The sequence below is a fragment of the Odontesthes bonariensis genome, chromosome 3 (genome assembly GCF_027942865.1).
Source record: "Odontesthes bonariensis isolate fOdoBon6 chromosome 3, fOdoBon6.hap1, whole genome shotgun sequence".
NCBI classification, from domain to species: domain Eukaryota; kingdom Metazoa; phylum Chordata; class Actinopteri; order Atheriniformes; family Atherinopsidae; genus Odontesthes; species Odontesthes bonariensis.
This window is the reverse complement of record NC_134508.1, coordinates 2,533,710-2,552,052: the sequence shown is the minus strand read 5'-3', so window position 1 is coordinate 2,552,052 and position 18,343 is coordinate 2,533,710. Positions and strand designations below refer to the sequence as shown.

The window sequence follows — 18,343 nt, the reverse complement described above, 5'->3', positions numbered from 1 at the left end:
TAACCACAAAAACTGTTTAATCTTGGATGTGCTCTACATGAATCAGTACATTTATCTTCCTGCAGTGGAAGGCCTCATGACCCAAAACACAAGATATTTACAGCAAAGGCCTCAAACTCCTCTAATCAGTGTCCTGTGGTGTTTTCACTCTGAGAACATCTGAGAACATCTGAGAACATCTTAGAACGTCTGAACGTCTCTGCGTCAGTTAGAACGTCTGAACGTCTCTGCGTCAGTTAGAACGTCTGAACGTCTCTGCGTCAGTTAGAACGTCTGAACGTCTCTGCGTCGGTTAGAACGTCTGAACGTCTCTGCGTCAGTTGGAACGTCTGAACGTCTCTGCGTCAGTTAGAACGTCTGAACGTTTCTGCGTCGGTTAGAACGTCTGAACGTCTCTGCGTCAGGTAGAACATCTGAATGTTTCTGCGTCAGGTAGAACATCTGAACGTCTTAATCAGCGGCGATTCTAGAGTCTGTGGGGGCCCCAAGCAACAAAATCAAATGGTTTTTATGTTCCACTAGCCTTGAATTTCCGGCGAACGTTGCCAACAATCGCAAACACTCTGAGGGGCTAGTTCTCTGCGAACATAGCCTGCAGTGGAACTTGACGTGAGTTTGACGAAGTCAACAATGCAATTATGGAATTATAGAATGGCATGTTAACTAGACAATCTTTGACTTAATCATTTAAATTTAACTGTTCAAAGAAAACATGTTCACCACGAACGTTCGCCACTGTTTGAGACAGTTTATAAAGTAACGAGACAATCTTTGATTGAATGCACCTCAGCTCTCGGGGGCCCCCCAGTGGCTCGGGGCTCCAAGCAGTTGCCTGTTAACAAGGTGCGCCTCTGGTCTTAATGTTTCTAAATCAGTTAGAACATCTTAATGTTTCTGCATCAGTTAGAACATCTTAATGTTTCTGCATCAGTTAGAACATCTTAATGTTTCTGCGTCAGTTAGAACATCTGAACGTCTCTGCATCAGTTAGAACATCTTAATGTTTCTGCATCACTTAGAACATCTTAATGTTTCTGCATCAGTTAGAACGTCTGAACGTTTCTGCGTCAGTTAGAACATCTGAACGTCTCTGCATCAGTTAGAACATCTGAACGTCTCTGCATCAGTTAGAACATCTTAATGTTTCTGCATCAGTTAGAACATCTGAACGTCTCTGCATCAGTTAGAACATCTTAATGTTTCTGCATCAGTTAGAACATCTTAATGTTTCTGCATCAGTTAGAACATCTTAGAACATCTTAACGTCTCTGCATCAGTTAGAACATCTGAACGTCTCTGCATCAGTTAGAACATCTTAATGTTTCTGCATCAGTTAGAATATCTTAATGTTTCTGCATCAGTTAAAACATCTGAACGTCTCTGCATCAGTTAGAACATCTTAATGTTTCTGCATCAGTTAGAATATCTTAATGTTTCTGCATCAGTTAGAACATCTGAGTGTTTCAGAGTCATGACACGTTGACCCTTGGGTTTGTTCTCAGAAACCTGCAGCAGGCAGCGTCTCTGTGGGAGGAACCGCGGATGAATAAAGTCCTTCGTGTTCCTCAGTTTGCCCTTCGGCGGACGCCACTGACCACAGAGCCTCGTCTGGACACGGCGTCGGCCTGGCCTGGAGTCGGTACATTCATCTGCCCCGGCTGTGCCCACCGATCCAGCAGGGGCGGCCGGTCAGAGTTCAGCTGAAGCCTCGACTCATCCGACCAATCGCAGCCCTGCGCCGGTGGCCCGCTCGGCGCTTTAATCCATGTGTGCACAGCAGCAAACCTCTGAGCCTCCCTCACACGTCCTGTTTCCTCTGGATGAAGGTGGAACCCATCTCTGCTCAGCCCGCCGGCTCGCTGTGATGCACAGAAGCTGCAAACTGGTTCAAGCTGCTTTCACGTGACCAGATCACACAAACTGAACGGGATTTTATTATGAAAACAGACACCAAGTTTTCTGGCTGCACTTTTATACTCATCTGATTATGTGTGTCTCAGCCTTTAAACTGAAAGTTTCAGGAAGGGAACGACTCGTGGAGTCCAGGTGAACAGTTCATGATCAGGCGACTCGAGCAGCTTCAAACAGTGGAACTTTCTGGATCCTGCAGCCCAGCTGGACGCCCTGTAAACGGGTCCCTCCCGTGTCTCCGCCGGACACGCTCTCCGTCCCTACGCCTCTTTCTCCTCCTCACAGTGGAAGGACGTCCGCCTCAGCTTCTCCCGGACTTTGACGAACTCCGGAGCCTTCAGGTTTTCCTGCTGCTGCTGCTCCTGTTGCCTCTCCAGCTGCAAACAGACGCAAAGAGACGCTCAGGAAGAGAAAAGGGCAGCAGAGACGAAGCAGTGTGAGTGTGTGTTACCTCATCCAGCTTCTTCTGTCTCTTCAGTAGCTCCGCCTCCAGCGGGGAAATCTTCCTGCGAGCTTCGTCCTCCTGCTTCCTCTGGCGGATCTGCTGATCTCGCTTCCTGGACTCCAGAACTCTCTGCAGCTCCGGCTTTGTCTCCACACTCATCCCGTCTCTGCACACACACACACACACACACACACACACACATCCTTGTTAACCTCCCACTGCAGGACCAAAATGAGTTTAGTGAGTTGTGGGGTCCACACTTTCTATTGGTCCTAGAACTATGAAAAAAAAATAATAATAATAAATAAATTAATCAGGCAAGTCCCAAAAAAACCCTTGATATTAAAAATCAATTTAAATAAACACGATTTGAAACTTTATTTTACATGTCAGTTTTTCGCTAACAAATTGGCCAAGTTAAAAAAAATGCATGAGGCATGTTGGGAGAGCATCCCAAGCTGCTTTAAAGTGGTTTCCAATTTGGGGTCCAGGATTTTGGGCCCCACGAATACACAGGCCCCCACTTTGTTGGTGGGCTCCCTGTCAGAGGACCCTCAAAGGTACCAAAAACAAGTGCGCGCACACACACACACACACGCACAGGTGTCATCAGGGCCGGTTTTTGCTATGGGCAATGTGGGCGACCGCCCAGGGCGCACTCTGTGTGAGGGCGTAGACCAGAGAGACTCATTGTGCGGCTCCTCAAGCTTTATTTGGCGGCTCGCACTCGCATAGTAGCTTATAACAATATGCTAACAATAACACATTTTTTCAAATAACATACAGCGAACACTGCACAGTATTAAGTATTTTTATTAAGTTTGCGCTTTTGTAGTATTAAGTATTTTTATCAAAGGGACACTTTGTAATTTCTTCCCCCATCTAGTGGTGCAATTCTATTTTGCAAAGTCGAATGAATTTGCTCTCTAGCGCTTCGCGTTTTCAAACGTGTGTTGCAACTTCTTGACCTACGGCAGGCGGTATGTGTCAAGATTCAAGAAGCTATAGCTTCAGACTCAAGGTCCATACAAACAAAAATACATCAAGACACACAGTACAAAGGATTACATAACACACATACAACAACAGTATAAATACAGATGACAGATAACATGTCAGATAACATAAGCTGACAGCCTTTGGTGTGCAAGCAATGCCATTAGTCATATTCCGGGAGTTACTGGAATTGACGTCGACGCAGCGTTAGCGTTAGCAGCAGTGTGTAGTTGCTATCTGGAAAGTGTTCTTTTAAATAAACTCCCGGTAAACTTACAAACTTTCTAATGCCTCGTTTTGTGAGTTAAGAGCCTATGTGTACTACGGCAGAAGTTTGGTAACAATCAATGCATTATTAGTGGGATCATTTACCAGATAAAATCTATTTACCATTAGCGCCAGTAATAAGCCATTATTGCAGGCCTGGTGTTGGGGAAAATGCGATTCATAGTGCTTTTTGTCCCTCTCGGCACTTTGTCGTTTTTCATAGACCGGAAGGACATGGCAGCCTCCATAGAGCTCGCCCGCTCTATGTAGATACAGACAAGTTATTCTTCACTCAGGAGGATAATTGAGATTTTTGACAGAGATAATTTTACACCAATGAGGACTAATTTATGAATGAATATGTTAATTTCAGCTAATAAATGACTTAATATATTACATAGTGTCCCTTTAAGTACTGAAAGCTCTGCACCATGGGGAGCAGAGCTTTCAGTTGCTCTGCTCCCCAACTCTGGAACTCACTCCCACCAGACATCCGCAACATTGACTCTTTACCCCTCTTCAAATCAAAACTCAAAACCCATCTGTTTCAAGCTGCATTCTCCCTCCAGCCTCTTTTTTAACTTGTGTTATTTTATTTATTGTCTTTTTAATGTGTTGTAAAGTGTCCTTGAGCGTTGAGAAAGGCGCATTTTTTTTAAATTAAATGTATTATTATTAATATAATATAATATGTTGTTGTGTTGGTGCCGGGGTAAGTCTTTTTTTTTTTGGTTCGCCCAGGGTGTAAATCTAGCCAGGTCCGCCTCTGGGTGTCACCTTTCAGAGGCACAGGTGAGCCTCAGGAGGAGCTGCTGCTGCCGTCCAGCAGGGGGCAGCCTCACACAGCATGAACCTCTTCTTCACCTGCTCTTTTCTATAAGGTCATAAATAAAGTTACTGTCAGGTGTTCTTTATCTGTGTTTGACCTCTGACCTCTGTCAGCTGATCTAGCCCGTCAGAGGACCTGATTCTCAGCGTCTCTGAGAAGCAGCAGCAACGTGTTTGAAATAAAGTCGAGGAGCTTGTTGTTGACTGTGGGATTGTTCTGAGAGTTTTTTTACGCCTCAGTTTCCTCCTGATTGAAGCGGAGAGGACAAGTGGAGCCGGCTTTGTGTGTCCCAGTGAATGAGCCATTGTGAAAACTTTTCCCAGCGTCCCCGGCGGCGGCAGAGGCCTGTGAGGTGGGAGGCTGTTGCTTAGCAGCGTCCGCTCGTCCTCTCACAAACAGCCCGAGCTCAGCGGTGCTGGACATAAAGAGGACATGAAGACACTGACCCTGCGCTCTGATTGGTCAGCAGGTGTGGGAGTTCAGACATTTCATGGCTCAGTTTTACATCAGTTTGAATCAAACAGATGAGAGCAGAAAAACAGCTGCTGTGCTCAAACATCTGGAAAGCCCTGACACATCAGGCTGTTTCCCCACATGTTGTTTCTGTTTTCTTTAAAACTGTTCCTTTAAAGGTCCTTTAAAAAAAGGTTTGCTCCCTAATAATCCGTCTCAAAATGTTCCCTTAAAAGGAAAAACCCACATTAAAACGTGTTCTTCTTCTTCACTTTGCTCAAATGTTTTTAAGGACGACCCATTTTTCCACAAAATGTTTTCACTTTTCATTATTTTCAGAATAAATCTCAGTTTGTACAAATGTCTCCGGCTTCATTTCTACTCGTTCCCACTTTTCTAAACTGTCTTCTATTTCCTTTTTTTTTTATTTTAAAAGATGTCTGAACCACTTCTGGCAATGTAAATTGATGAAAAGATTCTGGGGTACGATCTCACAGGAACTGAGTGGCATCTTTCAAGCAAAGGTGAGCAGGGACCCTGGACCCTCTTCATCCTCGGCCTCCCCTCAAAGGAAGTGACTCTGACACGTTTGAAGTCCAAACTATGCGACAAATTACTACTATTGGCCAGAAAATGTATTTTAATTAACTGGATCAATGTTAAATCACCTTCTGTCACCTTATGGTATAGAAAAATATTCCGGGTCCTCCCCCATTAAAGATTTAGGCTGTGTTCGAAACCAGATACTACATACTGCATACTACATATTACATACTGCATACTGCATACTTTATAATATATACTATATACTATATACTATATACTACATACTACATACTGCATACTACATACTACATACTACATACTACATACTCCATACTGCATACTGCATACTACATACTGCATACTCATCGATCAGACAGTATGCAGAGCGTTTACCCACAATGCATTTCGCTCCTGCCCGAGCCGAAATCAGCCGGCCTGAAGCTGATTTCCCTTAAGCTCTAAACTCTGTAAACTTTAGCAACATTTGAAACATTTTCAGGAGAGAAAGTAGTCGTTTAGATCCCCAACGTGTTGAAAACCTGACAAAATACCGGCTGTTTACAATTTTGTTCCCACGAATTCGGCGCTACTAAAGCTAGCCGCAGTGAGCAACGCACTTCCTGTTATTTTCACAAAATAAAATACCCGTTGCCTTTTATCATAGGGAAAGCCATTACCATACAATTGGTGCTTTTGTTTTGAAAACAGGAAGTGAACCTACCCTCGTTGTAGCTAGCTTGAAACAGTCGTTTTGACAGGAAATGACGATCTGCGACGTCACGTTACGTTGCATCTTGGGTAGTTTGAGTATGAGTAGTAACCTCATGATGCATACGCAACATTTCAGAGAATCTAGTATGCATCCGGGAACTTCTGCTTACTCAAACTCGCATACTAACTCAGAAAGTTAGTAGGAGTAGTAGGATTAGTAGGAGAAGTATGCTCAACTATCTGCCCGAATTGACTCAGCTAGTGATGAGGGGCTAGTCTTCCTTACAATGGCCACGCCCACCTGATATAAACCCGTAAGGGTCTTTTCTTGCACTGTAAAGAATTTATTGTTATTCATTTTAACAGTATATTACCGTTTTTTGGATTACAGTATGTGACCGTAGAATAATGGTAGGTGTTGTAGTTATTTTACAGTGCAACTACTGTTATTTATTTAATGGTATAATAACGTATTTTGGATTTGGACATCAATTCATTACAAATACTGTTTTATGCTGTTAAATTACAGTTATCTATTGCTATTGTTAAAAGACTGATTCAACTGTTAATTAAATGTGAGGGATGAATATTCAACAGTATTTTACAATTATTGTAAAATGCAGTCGGATGCTGTTGTAAATCCACCATAAAAATACAGCAATTCATTACAGTGTGCTTACATTTTTAATTATTTTAAGTCTGCTTGATGTATCAGTGTTTACTCTGTGGGAGGCTGATGTGACTGGGACTACATAAACGGGAGATGTGGATGTATACAGAACAATATGAGGAGGGTGCCTGTTTGCACTGTGGGGGCAGATGGGGGGGCAGTTAACTGGAAGATTTGCCTAAGGATAGATGGATGGTAATATTATGCTGTATTTTATCCATCTTTGTTACTGACACGATGGTATATTTTTAGGGATGGGAATTGATAAGATTTTTACGATTCCAATTCCCTTATCGATTCTCATTTGGAGAAAAAGGACAACAAACCGGTCGATTAGCATTAACTTTGTTTAGTTTAGAAGTAACATTAATCATGACCTTACAAACCCAACAACGGCAGTGTTTGTTAGTTAGTTAGTTAGTTAGTTAGTTAGTTAGTTAGTTACCTGCAGTGTTAGCCGAGGACATGCTAACGTTGCTAACGTTGCTGGGTTTAGATTCACCAACGTTAATCATTCATTCATAGTTATTGCATGTTGGTAGTATTTCCTCCCTTTAGTGGAATATTCACTTTGCAAGTTGCCCTGTTGTCGTCTTTTTTAGGGATGTGTAACCAAACTTTCGAGTGTTTGTACCGCTTGGGCGCCATGTGAACCGGTTCTCAACAAGAACCGGTTTTCGATTCCCATCCCTATATATTTTGTTTATTTTGTGTTTCTGTTGAGAACCAATAAATATCTGTTAAAAAAAGAAAAGATGTCTGAACCCGTAACGGTGAAGGTGAGACGTGTTACCGTTTGCAGCTGTTCAGCAGCTCGCGGTGAAGCTCCTGGTGACTCCGGGAGGCTTTGACGGGATTCAGCAGCTTCTTGGGTTTGATCAGGTCTTCGTCCTCGTCTCCGTCCAGGTAGTCGGGCGGGGGGACGTAGATGGACCCGGGCGCCGGCCTCCTGTGGACGCCCTCTGACCGGTGCTGCTGCAGGTCTCCATACGCTGAAGCTGAAGGAGGCAGAAGACAGAATAGTGAGGAATCAAAGGACAAAAAGGCCTAAAATCTGAGTTCTGAAAGTTCTGAGTGAGACGTCAGCCTCTGTTGCATCTTTAAAAGAACAGTTATTTCTAAACCTGATTTGATTTATTCTTGTAAGTGGTGTTACATGTTTAGACCACAAGGGGGCGTTTCTTTATTTATGTGTCAGTTGAGAATAGGTCAAGGTTCGAATAGACCAGAGATACTCATTGCGTGGCTCCTCAAGCTCTAATTGGCGGCTCGCACTCGCATAATAGCTTATAACAATATGCTAACAATAACAATATATTTTTTCAAATAACACACAGCGAATACTGCACAGTATTACGTATTTTTATTAAGTTTGCGTTTTTGTAGTACTAAGTATTTTTATTAAGTATTAATTAAGGCTTAATGGTGTTTCCTAAAAGGGGAACTGTTAAACCTGGCAACGCATCCCGCTTAAACCACCATCACACTTGACCGCAGAGCACGCTAGCTCCTTTAGCCAGCGCACGCTAACTCCTTTAGCCAGCGCACGCTAGCTCCTTTAGCCAGAGCGCGTTAGCTCCTTTAGCCAGTACACGCTAGCTCCTTTAGCCAGTGCGAGATGCAGGCACAATGGATCGGTTTTTAATCAAAAAAGGGCAAAAACCAGCACAAAAACCATGCTCATCCTGAATGTCTCACTATGATTACAACAACAAACTACAAATACAACATGAAGAAAGTCGAGGACATGCACGACAGCTTCAGCTCATCCCGGTATTAAGGTAAATGTGGTCTGAATTGAAAATGTATTGGCTGTGTTGTTTCTTTTTTTGTGGGATGTTTTATATGTAGAAATGCATATTTGCAAAAAGGGGACTTTAGTATGTTGTGGTAAAAGTGGCTCTTCCCTTGATTCTGCTCTGCCAATGTGGCCAATGTGGAAATAAACAGAGAGTATCGCTGGATTAGTAGAAGAAGAAAATGTTCAGTTAGAAAAAAACGTTTCTATCTCGAGTTGAAATTTTGTCGTTGCTTTATTGTCCTGCAAAAGTCTTGTTTTGTATCAGTAAAAAAAACAGAAAACACAACGAGAAGTACTGCTTCGTTTATACGAGAAGCTGCAGCTAAGTTATCGCAGCCTCCGACACGCCGGCGGGACGTCGGGCGTGAGGCTGGCGGATCAGAAAGTTTGCGAGGAGGATGCTGGAGTGTCTTTGGACGGTTTGCCTCTGTGTGCCCACAGTGTTCGTATCCCTGTTTCTGTCTCAGTGGTCAGTCCATCGTCCTCCCGTGCGTCTCAGAGGACGCAGATCATCGGGCACCTGATCCTCGCCCTCAGATATTCTGGGAGACAGAGATCAGATGTCTCCACACACAAAGACTCTTTCCCCCTGCGCTGCAACCAGAGAGCCGCCTGCTTCATATTTCAGAAAAATGAAAGGAGCTCCGGAGCTTCTCTCAGTTTGTCTTCGGCCTCAAACGAAAGGGGCGTATTAGCGAAGGCGTCCAGGTGTGTGTGCACAGGTGTGTGTGCACAGGTGTGTGTGCACAGCTGCTCTGAGAGCATCACTGACGTGGTGCTGAGGTCCAGCTCAGTTTCCAGCTGTGTCCTCCCACCAGCTGACAGACTGCTCTGATGGTCCATAAAAGCTTTAACCCTGCAGCCCCTTTATGAAAGATAAACCTTCGTCTCCTGAACATTAAACCCGGCTGAGAAACCAGATATTTCTCAGCTTTTTCCATCGATCTGAGCAGACGAGCAGTTTATTGACGTCTGTGAGTTCCTGTTATCTGGTTCCATCTGCAGGCCTGAGGACGACAGTCTGACTCCAACTCAGCCGGGAGGAAATGTGATCGTGCTGCGCGGTAATCCTCTCACTGTTTCAGTCGTTCATCCTGGGGGAAACTGAACGCTCCACGTCTACTGAATGGGATCAAATCTGCTGCTGCAAAGAGCCAAAACCAGTTTTCTCAGGTGTTTCAGGCCCGGTTTGGTCCAGTTTTCTCAGGTGTTTCAGGCCTGGTTTGGTCCAGTTTTCTCAGGTGTTTCAGGCCCGGTTTGGTCCAGTTTTCTCAGGTGTTTCAGTCCCACTTTGGTCCAGTTTTCTCAGGGGTTTCAGTAATAGTTTTTCATTGTTTACCTTAAGGTTACCAAAACCAGGATCAACCTCATCCTGCTTCCCGACTGGAGTGCAGCTTTCTGGAAGATTGACACAGATCTGCGTTCACACAACAGCAGCAAACCTCCAGAAACAGCTTTGTAACAGCTGCTGATGTTGGGATAAGCCACGCCCACTTCAATCAATCAACATGACATGATTCCTGCAGCCAGGCACCAGATAAAGACTTTTCACATTTGTGGCGCCCCATGTGATGCTTTTCACATCTTTATAGGTGGTTTGTTCGTACCTTGCCATTAGGGCTGTAGCGATACACGAATCTCACGATTCGATACGATTCGATACGATACGATACGATACGATTTGATACGATACGATTCGATACGATTCGATACGATTCGATACGATTCGATACGATTCGATACGATTCGATACGATTCGATACGATTTGATACACTTACATAATTTTCTGAAAAAAAGGGACAGTGTGATTTGACATGAATCATCTCTGATTGGACCGGTGGTCCGACCTTTGAACCGGAAGGACAACACCGCCAGAAAAAACAGAAACAAACGAACATGTCACAAACGTGAGAGCTGTGCACTTTATACAACATTTTTATCAACTCATTTATCACTGTTTTGTAGAATGTGAGCCCCTGGCATTGTGTTGTAATACCTTAATGTTCTGTGCTTTCACTAATTGTAACGTCTGACTTTTCAATACAGTTTACTTTAACATAAATAAATACAAAATAAATAAATAAATTTAAAAAAATCGATACTCGTAGCCGAAAAATCGAGGCTTTATCGGGAAACAAAATATCGATATATATCGCAGTTGCAACTGGCCCTAATATTGTCCGTTTTGGTGAAATATAACCAAACTTTGGAGCGTTTCTGCCTCGACGCCATGTTGGAAACATTCTGAGCCAAAATACAAAGCGTAGACATGACGTCATCGCGCAAATGCGTCAGACGTTAGCAGAACCTATAAACGGGAACTTTAGGCAGGCGGGTTAACGATTCCACAGAATCGAACTACTGGGAGCCGGTTCTCGATGCCCATCACTAGTAATGTGTCTTTTCTTCTACTGTTACACTGAAGAACTGGTTTGAGGGATGTCTTTTATTTCTTGCCTACCCATGAAAACACCCATCGATAAAATTGCTCAGCCCTACTTTCCATACGTCTCATAGGAACACGTCTAAACTCGCACCCATACAGGCAGCAGGAGGTAAAGCATATCTTACAACTACAGCACCAGATGGGACATTTGCTCCTCCCTCGAAAATACGACTCGTCTGAGTGTTTCCACATCGGGGAAAACATCTTTGTTTGCTTTAACAAGTCACAAAGTCCTCCCCAGGAGGAAGGAGGGGGTGGATGGAGCCGTTGTTACTCCTGAACGTGCGATGGGAAGGGGAGTGAAGACGAGTGAGTATGAATCAGAACGTTAAAAACATAATAACATCAGAGTCCTGCATCTAATAAAGTGTGTCGATGGTCCCATTCTATGTTTACATGTTGGTTGTCTGAGCGTTTGCTTTAGATCCTGCTCAGAGTCAGATTTCAGCTTCAAAGTAAAGAAGGAAGTCAGAGGGGAACTATGGGATGGATTTTTACTGTGATCCTCACTAAATGTCTCTGTTTGAAGGAAGATAACCAACAACACGGTTGTAGAAATGACTTGCTTTCATTTGCAATGAGAAATTAAATGCGTTAAATAGAACTTTACCAGGCTTCATCAGAGATGTTTAAACATGAATTGTATCTGGAGACGTATCTGATCAGGAGGGTAAACAGTGTTTTATATGCCAGGCTGTTCATGAGTTACTAAAGATTTTAGGAAATGATGTGTCTGCATTAAAACTGACTGGGTGTAACATCTGAACAAATCAGCATGTTGACATTTCCTTCAACAACTCGATCCTGAATCAGTTTTATGACGATCAGTCCAACAGTTTCTGGTGAAAATAAAGAAAACTGATTTAATTAATGCAAATGTTACTGAATTATCTGCAGATTCAAAGAGGTAAATAAGGGCCGAGATGTTTCAGACTGTGATGACGTCATTATTACAGCACCGCCTACGGACCCGTTACCTCAGGTTTTAGGTTCTTTTTGGCATCATGTCATGAAGAGTCGTGTTTCTATCTAAGAACTTTCATTTTCTCGTAACAGGAGGAAGATAAAGAAGGATCGCCTCCTGCAGCTCTGCTGTTTGGACTCCTAATGAACCAACTTCAGAAACAGCCTGAAAGATCTGAATAATTGTCACAAGGTTTAATCTCCTTTTTCTGGGGTTCTGGTCTTCAGAATTAGTAAAAACTGAAGAATTGGGTTGAACTTCAGCTCTGAATTTTGATGTTGGAACTTTACAGGCTGCAGAATCGATCGTCAAACACTCACAGGTGATAACTGTTCAAACACAGCAGGTGAGGTCGGACCTCCTCTTACATAAACCCTGAGATGAAATGCTGACAAACAGGGCCGACTCTGGTCAAAGTGTGCAGTTATTGATCAGCCTGTCACAACAATTGATTTTTAACTCTGAAGTAACCATAGAAGGGTTTGTTCAGTTAACGTTTAACCTTAAGGTAAACAATGAAAAAGTATTACTGAAACACCCGAGAAAACTGGACCAAACCGGGTCTGAAACACCCGAGAAGACTGGACCAAACTGGGCCTGAAACACCCGAGAAAACTGGACCAAACTGGGCCTGAAACGCCCGAGAAAACTGGACCAAACTGGGCCTGAAACACCCGAGAAAACTGGAACAAACTGGGCCTGAAACACCCAAGAAAACTGGACCAAACTGGGCCTGAAACACCCGAGAAAACTGGACCAAACCGGGTCTGAAACACCCAAGAAAACTGGACCAAACTGGGCCTGAAACACCCGAGAAAACTGGACAAAACTGGGCCTGAAACACCCGAGAAAACTGGACCAAACCGGGACGGAAACACCTGAGAAAACTGGACCAAACTGGGCCTGAAACCCCTGAGAAAACTGGAACAAACCGGGACGGAAACACCTGAGAAAACTGGAACAAACTGGGCCTGAAACACCTGAGAAAACTGGAACAAACCGGGCCTGAAACACCCGAGAAAACTGGAACAAACCGGGACGGAAACACCTGAGAAAACTGGAACAAACTGGGCCTGAAACACCTGAGAAAACTGGAACAAACCGGGACGGAAACACCTGAGAAAACTGGACCAAACCGGGCCTGAAACCCCTGAGAAAACTGGAACAAACCGGGACGGAAACACCTGAGAAAACTGGACCAAACCGGGCCTGAAACCCCTGAGAAAACTGGAACAAACCGGGACTGAAACACCCGAGAAAACTGGAACAAACCGGGACGGAAACACCTGAGAAAACTGGACCAAACTGGGCCTGAAACCTCTGAGAAAACTGGACCAAGCCGAGCCTGAAACAGCTGAGAAAACTGGACCAAACCGAGCCTGAAACACCTGAGAAAACTGGACCAAACCGGGACGGAAACACCTGAGAAAACTGGACCAAACTGGGCCTGAAACCCCTGAGAAAACTGGAACAAACCGGGCCTGAAACACATGATAACATTGGACCAGACCAGGATTAAAGGACCAGAAATGACTCTTCAGTTTAAGACAAAATCTGAGAATAATTCATGAAAAATCAAGTTTAAAAACAGAAGCAGCTTATTCTACAGATTCAGTTTATTTAATCAAATCCTGAACTCAGATTCACCTTCGAGGTCCTCAAGGTGAATATTTAGTATTTTTTTAACTTTACAAATGATATGAAATGAAATGATATTTAAAGATTTAATAAGATGCATACAGCATTACATGGTCTAATAAATTGCACAGCTTTAGTTCTCTGTTGGTTTTCGTTGAATTTAATGAAGTTCTGCAGATGAACAGGATCCCACTCCTGCATGTGACACACAAACCAACAAACACATTCCTGAGCACGACAAGTCAGTTCACACAGTCTGAAATCCCAGGATCAGGATCAGGATCAGGATCAGGATCTTACCGGACTTCACCACCCCCGCCCCCGCTGTGGTGGTCCTGCGCTCCATGTGGTCCCTGTGGTCCCTGTGATCTGGCCTGAGGTGGTCTGATCCGGCCTCAGTCTGCGGGAGCCTTCATGCTCTGTGCTGCAGCAGCGCTCGTCTCCTCCTCGCTCGCTCACGCCGGCTGTAAGGCAGCGGTCACATGATCCTCCTCCTCTTTGTGAAGCAGCATCTCCCCGGCCGGCTCTCTGCCTTTTCCCACGCTGCTTCACTCCTTTCATCGGATCCAGCAGCTTTCATGGGGTCGGAACAAAAAAAACTCAACGTCCAGACTCCAGAGTTCCACTCATGACCTGATGGTGGCGCCGGCGAGAGCTTTTTTTCCTTAATTTATCAGACAGTATTTAAGTCCTTCAGTAAATGATGTGACACCGAAGGGTGAAACTGCAGATTCAGGTCTTAGTTTGGAAGAACTCAACTCACACCTCTGACCGGCTTCTCCTCCTCTGATGCAGCTGAGGCTCATGGGTAGTGTAGTCAGATGGTCACGTGACCCAGGAGAGTCCAGAGTTCGTTGCTGAAGGCTGTTTGAGAGGCGTGGAAACTGTCCCGGGAGGATCTGGATCACAGAGCTGCTCATGGCCACCACAGGAAGCGGAGAAATCTGAGATAATCCCAGATTCTGTGAGGCCAGACTTTAACAGAAACAGCCGTAACATTATGACCGCTGACAGAAGGTGAGAAGCACTGATTTCATTATTAATTATTATCTGCTGTTACAGATAACAAAATAAAACATAAACCAGCTGACAAACATGTAGAAAGGTGGAGCAGAGAGGAAGGTGTGGTAGAGACCTTCAGAGGTCTCCATCAGCGGGCTGGGCTGTTGTTTCTGTTGCTTAGCAACAGCTCAGCTGATGATGTCACACACAGCGTCAGCAGGTAACTCAGGTGAACTCTCTCAGCAGACGACATGGACAGAAACTCACAGCCAGCAGTTCAACATCTGGGGTGCAGAGACGCTCCTTCTCAGGGACACGTCCTGGATTACAGCATCTGTTGTTAACCAGTTCTGTGATCCTCCTCCTTTCCTGTTACCGCTCTGTCTGCAGTCTCTGTCTGCCCGGATAGTCTTAGAGCTGAGCAGAGAGCTGTTACAGCTGTTCCTGCAGCCAGGTCCAGGATTACAGCATCTGTTGTTAACCAGCTCTGTGATCCTCCTCCTTTCCTGTTACCGCTCTGTCTGCAGTCTCTGTCTGCCCGGATAGTCTTAAAGCTGAGCAGAGAGCTGTTAGAGCTGTTCCTGCAGCCAGGACTCTGCCTGATATTCCTGCTCCAAGCTCAGTTTTCTCACATTTCCCATGATGACCCAGGGTAGAAATGCTTTAAACTTACAGAATAACCCTGCAGAACTGGTTTGAGGGATCTCTTTTATTTCTTGCCTACCCATGAAAACACCCATCGATAAAATTGCTCAGCCCTACTTTCCATACGTCTCATAGGAACACGTCTAAACTCGCACCCATACAGGCAGCAGGAGGTAAAGCATATCTTACAACTACAACAAGTCCTTCCAGTAGCGCAGACACATGTTTCAGAAATCTGTTTTTCCAGAAACATCTCAGTATGAAGTCAGAGGAAGATGCTGTGTGGACACAGACTCACGGCTTTTCTGTGAGGCAAACAGGTTCACCTCCACTTCATTAAAATCCTGCTCAGTCCCGTATAAAATCCATGAAAGCTCAGACTTTGGTGTTTGTCCTTCTGAGTTATTTGAGCATCTTTCTCCTCACTAAAAGTTTTTCCTCCAAAGAATTTGAAAGAGAAAGAAAACCGTCTGCTTCGTTGAAGCCGCCGCCTGCCATCGCAGCGCTTCATTGGTCCAAGTCTGCGGCCTTTGAGCTGAACTAATTTAGCCCAAATTAACTTTTTGAGTGTTTCTACTCGACATTGATTCTATTTTTAGTGGTGCCACCACCGTGAGATAGCTCGGCACCCCCTGGCTCAGCACCTTTTTTAAACATTATATTATGCTTTTGTTTTATTGTTTTGAAATAAATCATCAGAAAACGCAAGAATTCATCTTGGACATTCATCTTCTTTTGCCTGCGTTAAACCACATCCCCCATGATGCATCAGTGGCCTTTTGATTTGGTTTGGTTTAAGTTTAATAATAATAAAAGTATTTTTATTTGCCTGAAAACGTTCTCCTGTGTTTTATTATCATCATAAACATGATTAATTAAAGGAAAACTATTATTATTATTATTATTATTATTATTATTATTATTATTATTATAAATTAGAAAACTTACAAAATAATTAAATAATCATGAAAATTCAAGTTTTCATTCAAATTTGCATATTGCATTCACTTAATTAATTATGATAAATTGCTCTCCCCTACACAAAAGTAGATGGTGGTAGTAAAAAGTATCGCTATGAGCAAAACTGGCTGTACTGTATTTACTTGCACAGCCTTAGGTGCTCAAAGTCTAAAGGAGGCACATGGAGCACGAATTTGAAACACTCCTTTTTGTTTTTGCTTTAACACTCCTTACGAGGCATCTCTGCAGAATGAAATATGATCCATAAACTATGATCTAAAGCACATAAAACACACACACAGTGACATTTCATACTTTTTTCAAGACATATACTCCATAGCTACGTATTTGCTCCATGGTGCTGATTCTCCCCTTTATTATTCATAGTGCTGATGATAAAGTAAAAAGTAATGAAATGATATAGAAATCATGTATTTAAATCTATTTGTGCTTCATTTTCCACTTTGCGCAAGACAGCAAGGTTATAAACGTTATATATTTATGCATATTATATTTAATTTGTGTGTATACAAATGTTATAAACACGTTCTGATTTGTTTAAATCATCTGGCACGAATACACCGCGGCGTGCACAAACAAGTAAAACCTACTCTCTCCGTCTCTAAATCTAAATTATTATCATTCTACACGGAGAAGCAGCATTTAGCTGTTCTGCTGCAAACAAGTGGAACAAACTGCCAGTGGAGATTAAACTTTCACCAAATGGAGACATTTTTAAATCCAGGTTAAAGACATTTCTGTTCTCATGTGTCTATGCATGAAATCTGCACGATATCTTTGAACTTATCTGGACTGTTGCTGGTTTTTAAATTCATTTAAATGATTTTATTTGTTTCTCTTTATATTCTTTTATGTATTTTAATGCTTCTTCCACTCCCTGCTGCAATGCTTTTATTTTATGTAAAGCACTTTGAACTGTTTGTACATGAAATGTGCTACAAATAAATCTGATTTGATTAGATTCTTTATTATTATTATTTTGGGCCACACAGACAGACTATCACACACAAAAAAAATATAAGGCAGAGGTGTGAGCAGAAAGGCATGTGTGGGGGGGCAGTTAGCTCATCTGGGGGGGGGGGGGGGGGGGGGGGGCAGAAAACAATACCTGAAAAAAAATCGGTGGAAAACCACTACTACAACTTCAAGCATAATAATAATAATAATAATAATAATAATAATAATAATAATAATTCAATTCCATAACGAAAATATATATATTTTTTTTTTGGTAAAGAAATGTAGAACTTGTATGATGCATGCAAACGCACCATTACAACGCCATCAGGGTCACAAGAAATGTGTTCACCAAGTAACTGCTAAAGAGAAGAAATAAAGCTGAGAGGACTTTAGGATGCAATAGCTTTTGTTTAACATGCTCCACATACTCCATGGAGGGTTTAAATTCAAGTAGATACTTGGGGCAAGACATCCAGCCAACTCCAGCTTTTTATGACCTTCATTAAGTCTACATTTCAGATCATTATATACAACAAAAACATCAGAAAATGGGAAAATCGCCTTTTTTTTCAGCAGCAAGGGGTTAAGGTTACGGAGGGGGTGGGGGGGGGGGGGCACGATAACAAAATAAAGCTATAAACTTTGCAGATATATGCTTTTTTTAAAATAACCACCTGCATTTATTCTATCAGTACAAGACACAAACAGAGATAATAAATCGTGGCCTTTTTTCTGCCCAGTTTTCTTTGGATGGACAGGGCATTTCTCAGGGGGGCAGTGCCCCCCCCCAACCCCCCCCTAGCCACGCCCCTGATATAAGGGCACTTTGGGCAGAAAGGGCCAAAGGGGCAGGCGCCCCAGCACCCTCTTGCCCTGTTTAACAGCAAACCTCCCATGATGCATCTGTGCACCAGCGTCTCCTGACCCTCTCTGGTTCTCAGTTTGTTTTTTTCTCAGACATCAGAAACTCTCGGCGTGACTACGTGCGGCGGCTGTAAACTCTCAGGTTGTGGTGGACCTTTGTGGCGCCGGTTCTTCCTGAGCGCGCCCATTACAGCCGCCTCACGCCGATAAGCC

General features: G+C 43.4%; 1 protein-coding gene across 2 annotated transcripts in view; it reads right to left on the bottom strand.

Annotated features, from left to right (window-relative positions):
• Positions 1–18,343, bottom strand: part of LOC142376651 (protein FAM107B) — a 28,504-nt gene continuing 10,161 nt past the window's right edge. The window contains exons 1-4 of one of the 2 annotated variants that reach the window (XM_075460096.1): positions 13,979–14,210; positions 7,622–7,826; positions 2,363–2,522; positions 1–2,288 (exon numbers count right to left, since the gene is read on the bottom strand). In XM_075460096.1, coding sequence (XP_075316211.1) covers positions 2,172–2,288; positions 2,363–2,522; positions 7,622–7,826; positions 13,979–14,024 — 528 coding nt within the window. In that variant the 5' untranslated portion in view covers positions 14,025–14,210 and the 3' untranslated portion in view covers positions 1–2,171. Of the gene's footprint in view, positions 2,289–2,362; positions 2,523–7,621; positions 7,827–13,978; positions 14,211–18,343 lie in introns of those variants that run through there. The other variant, XM_075460095.1, reaches the window with a different exon arrangement.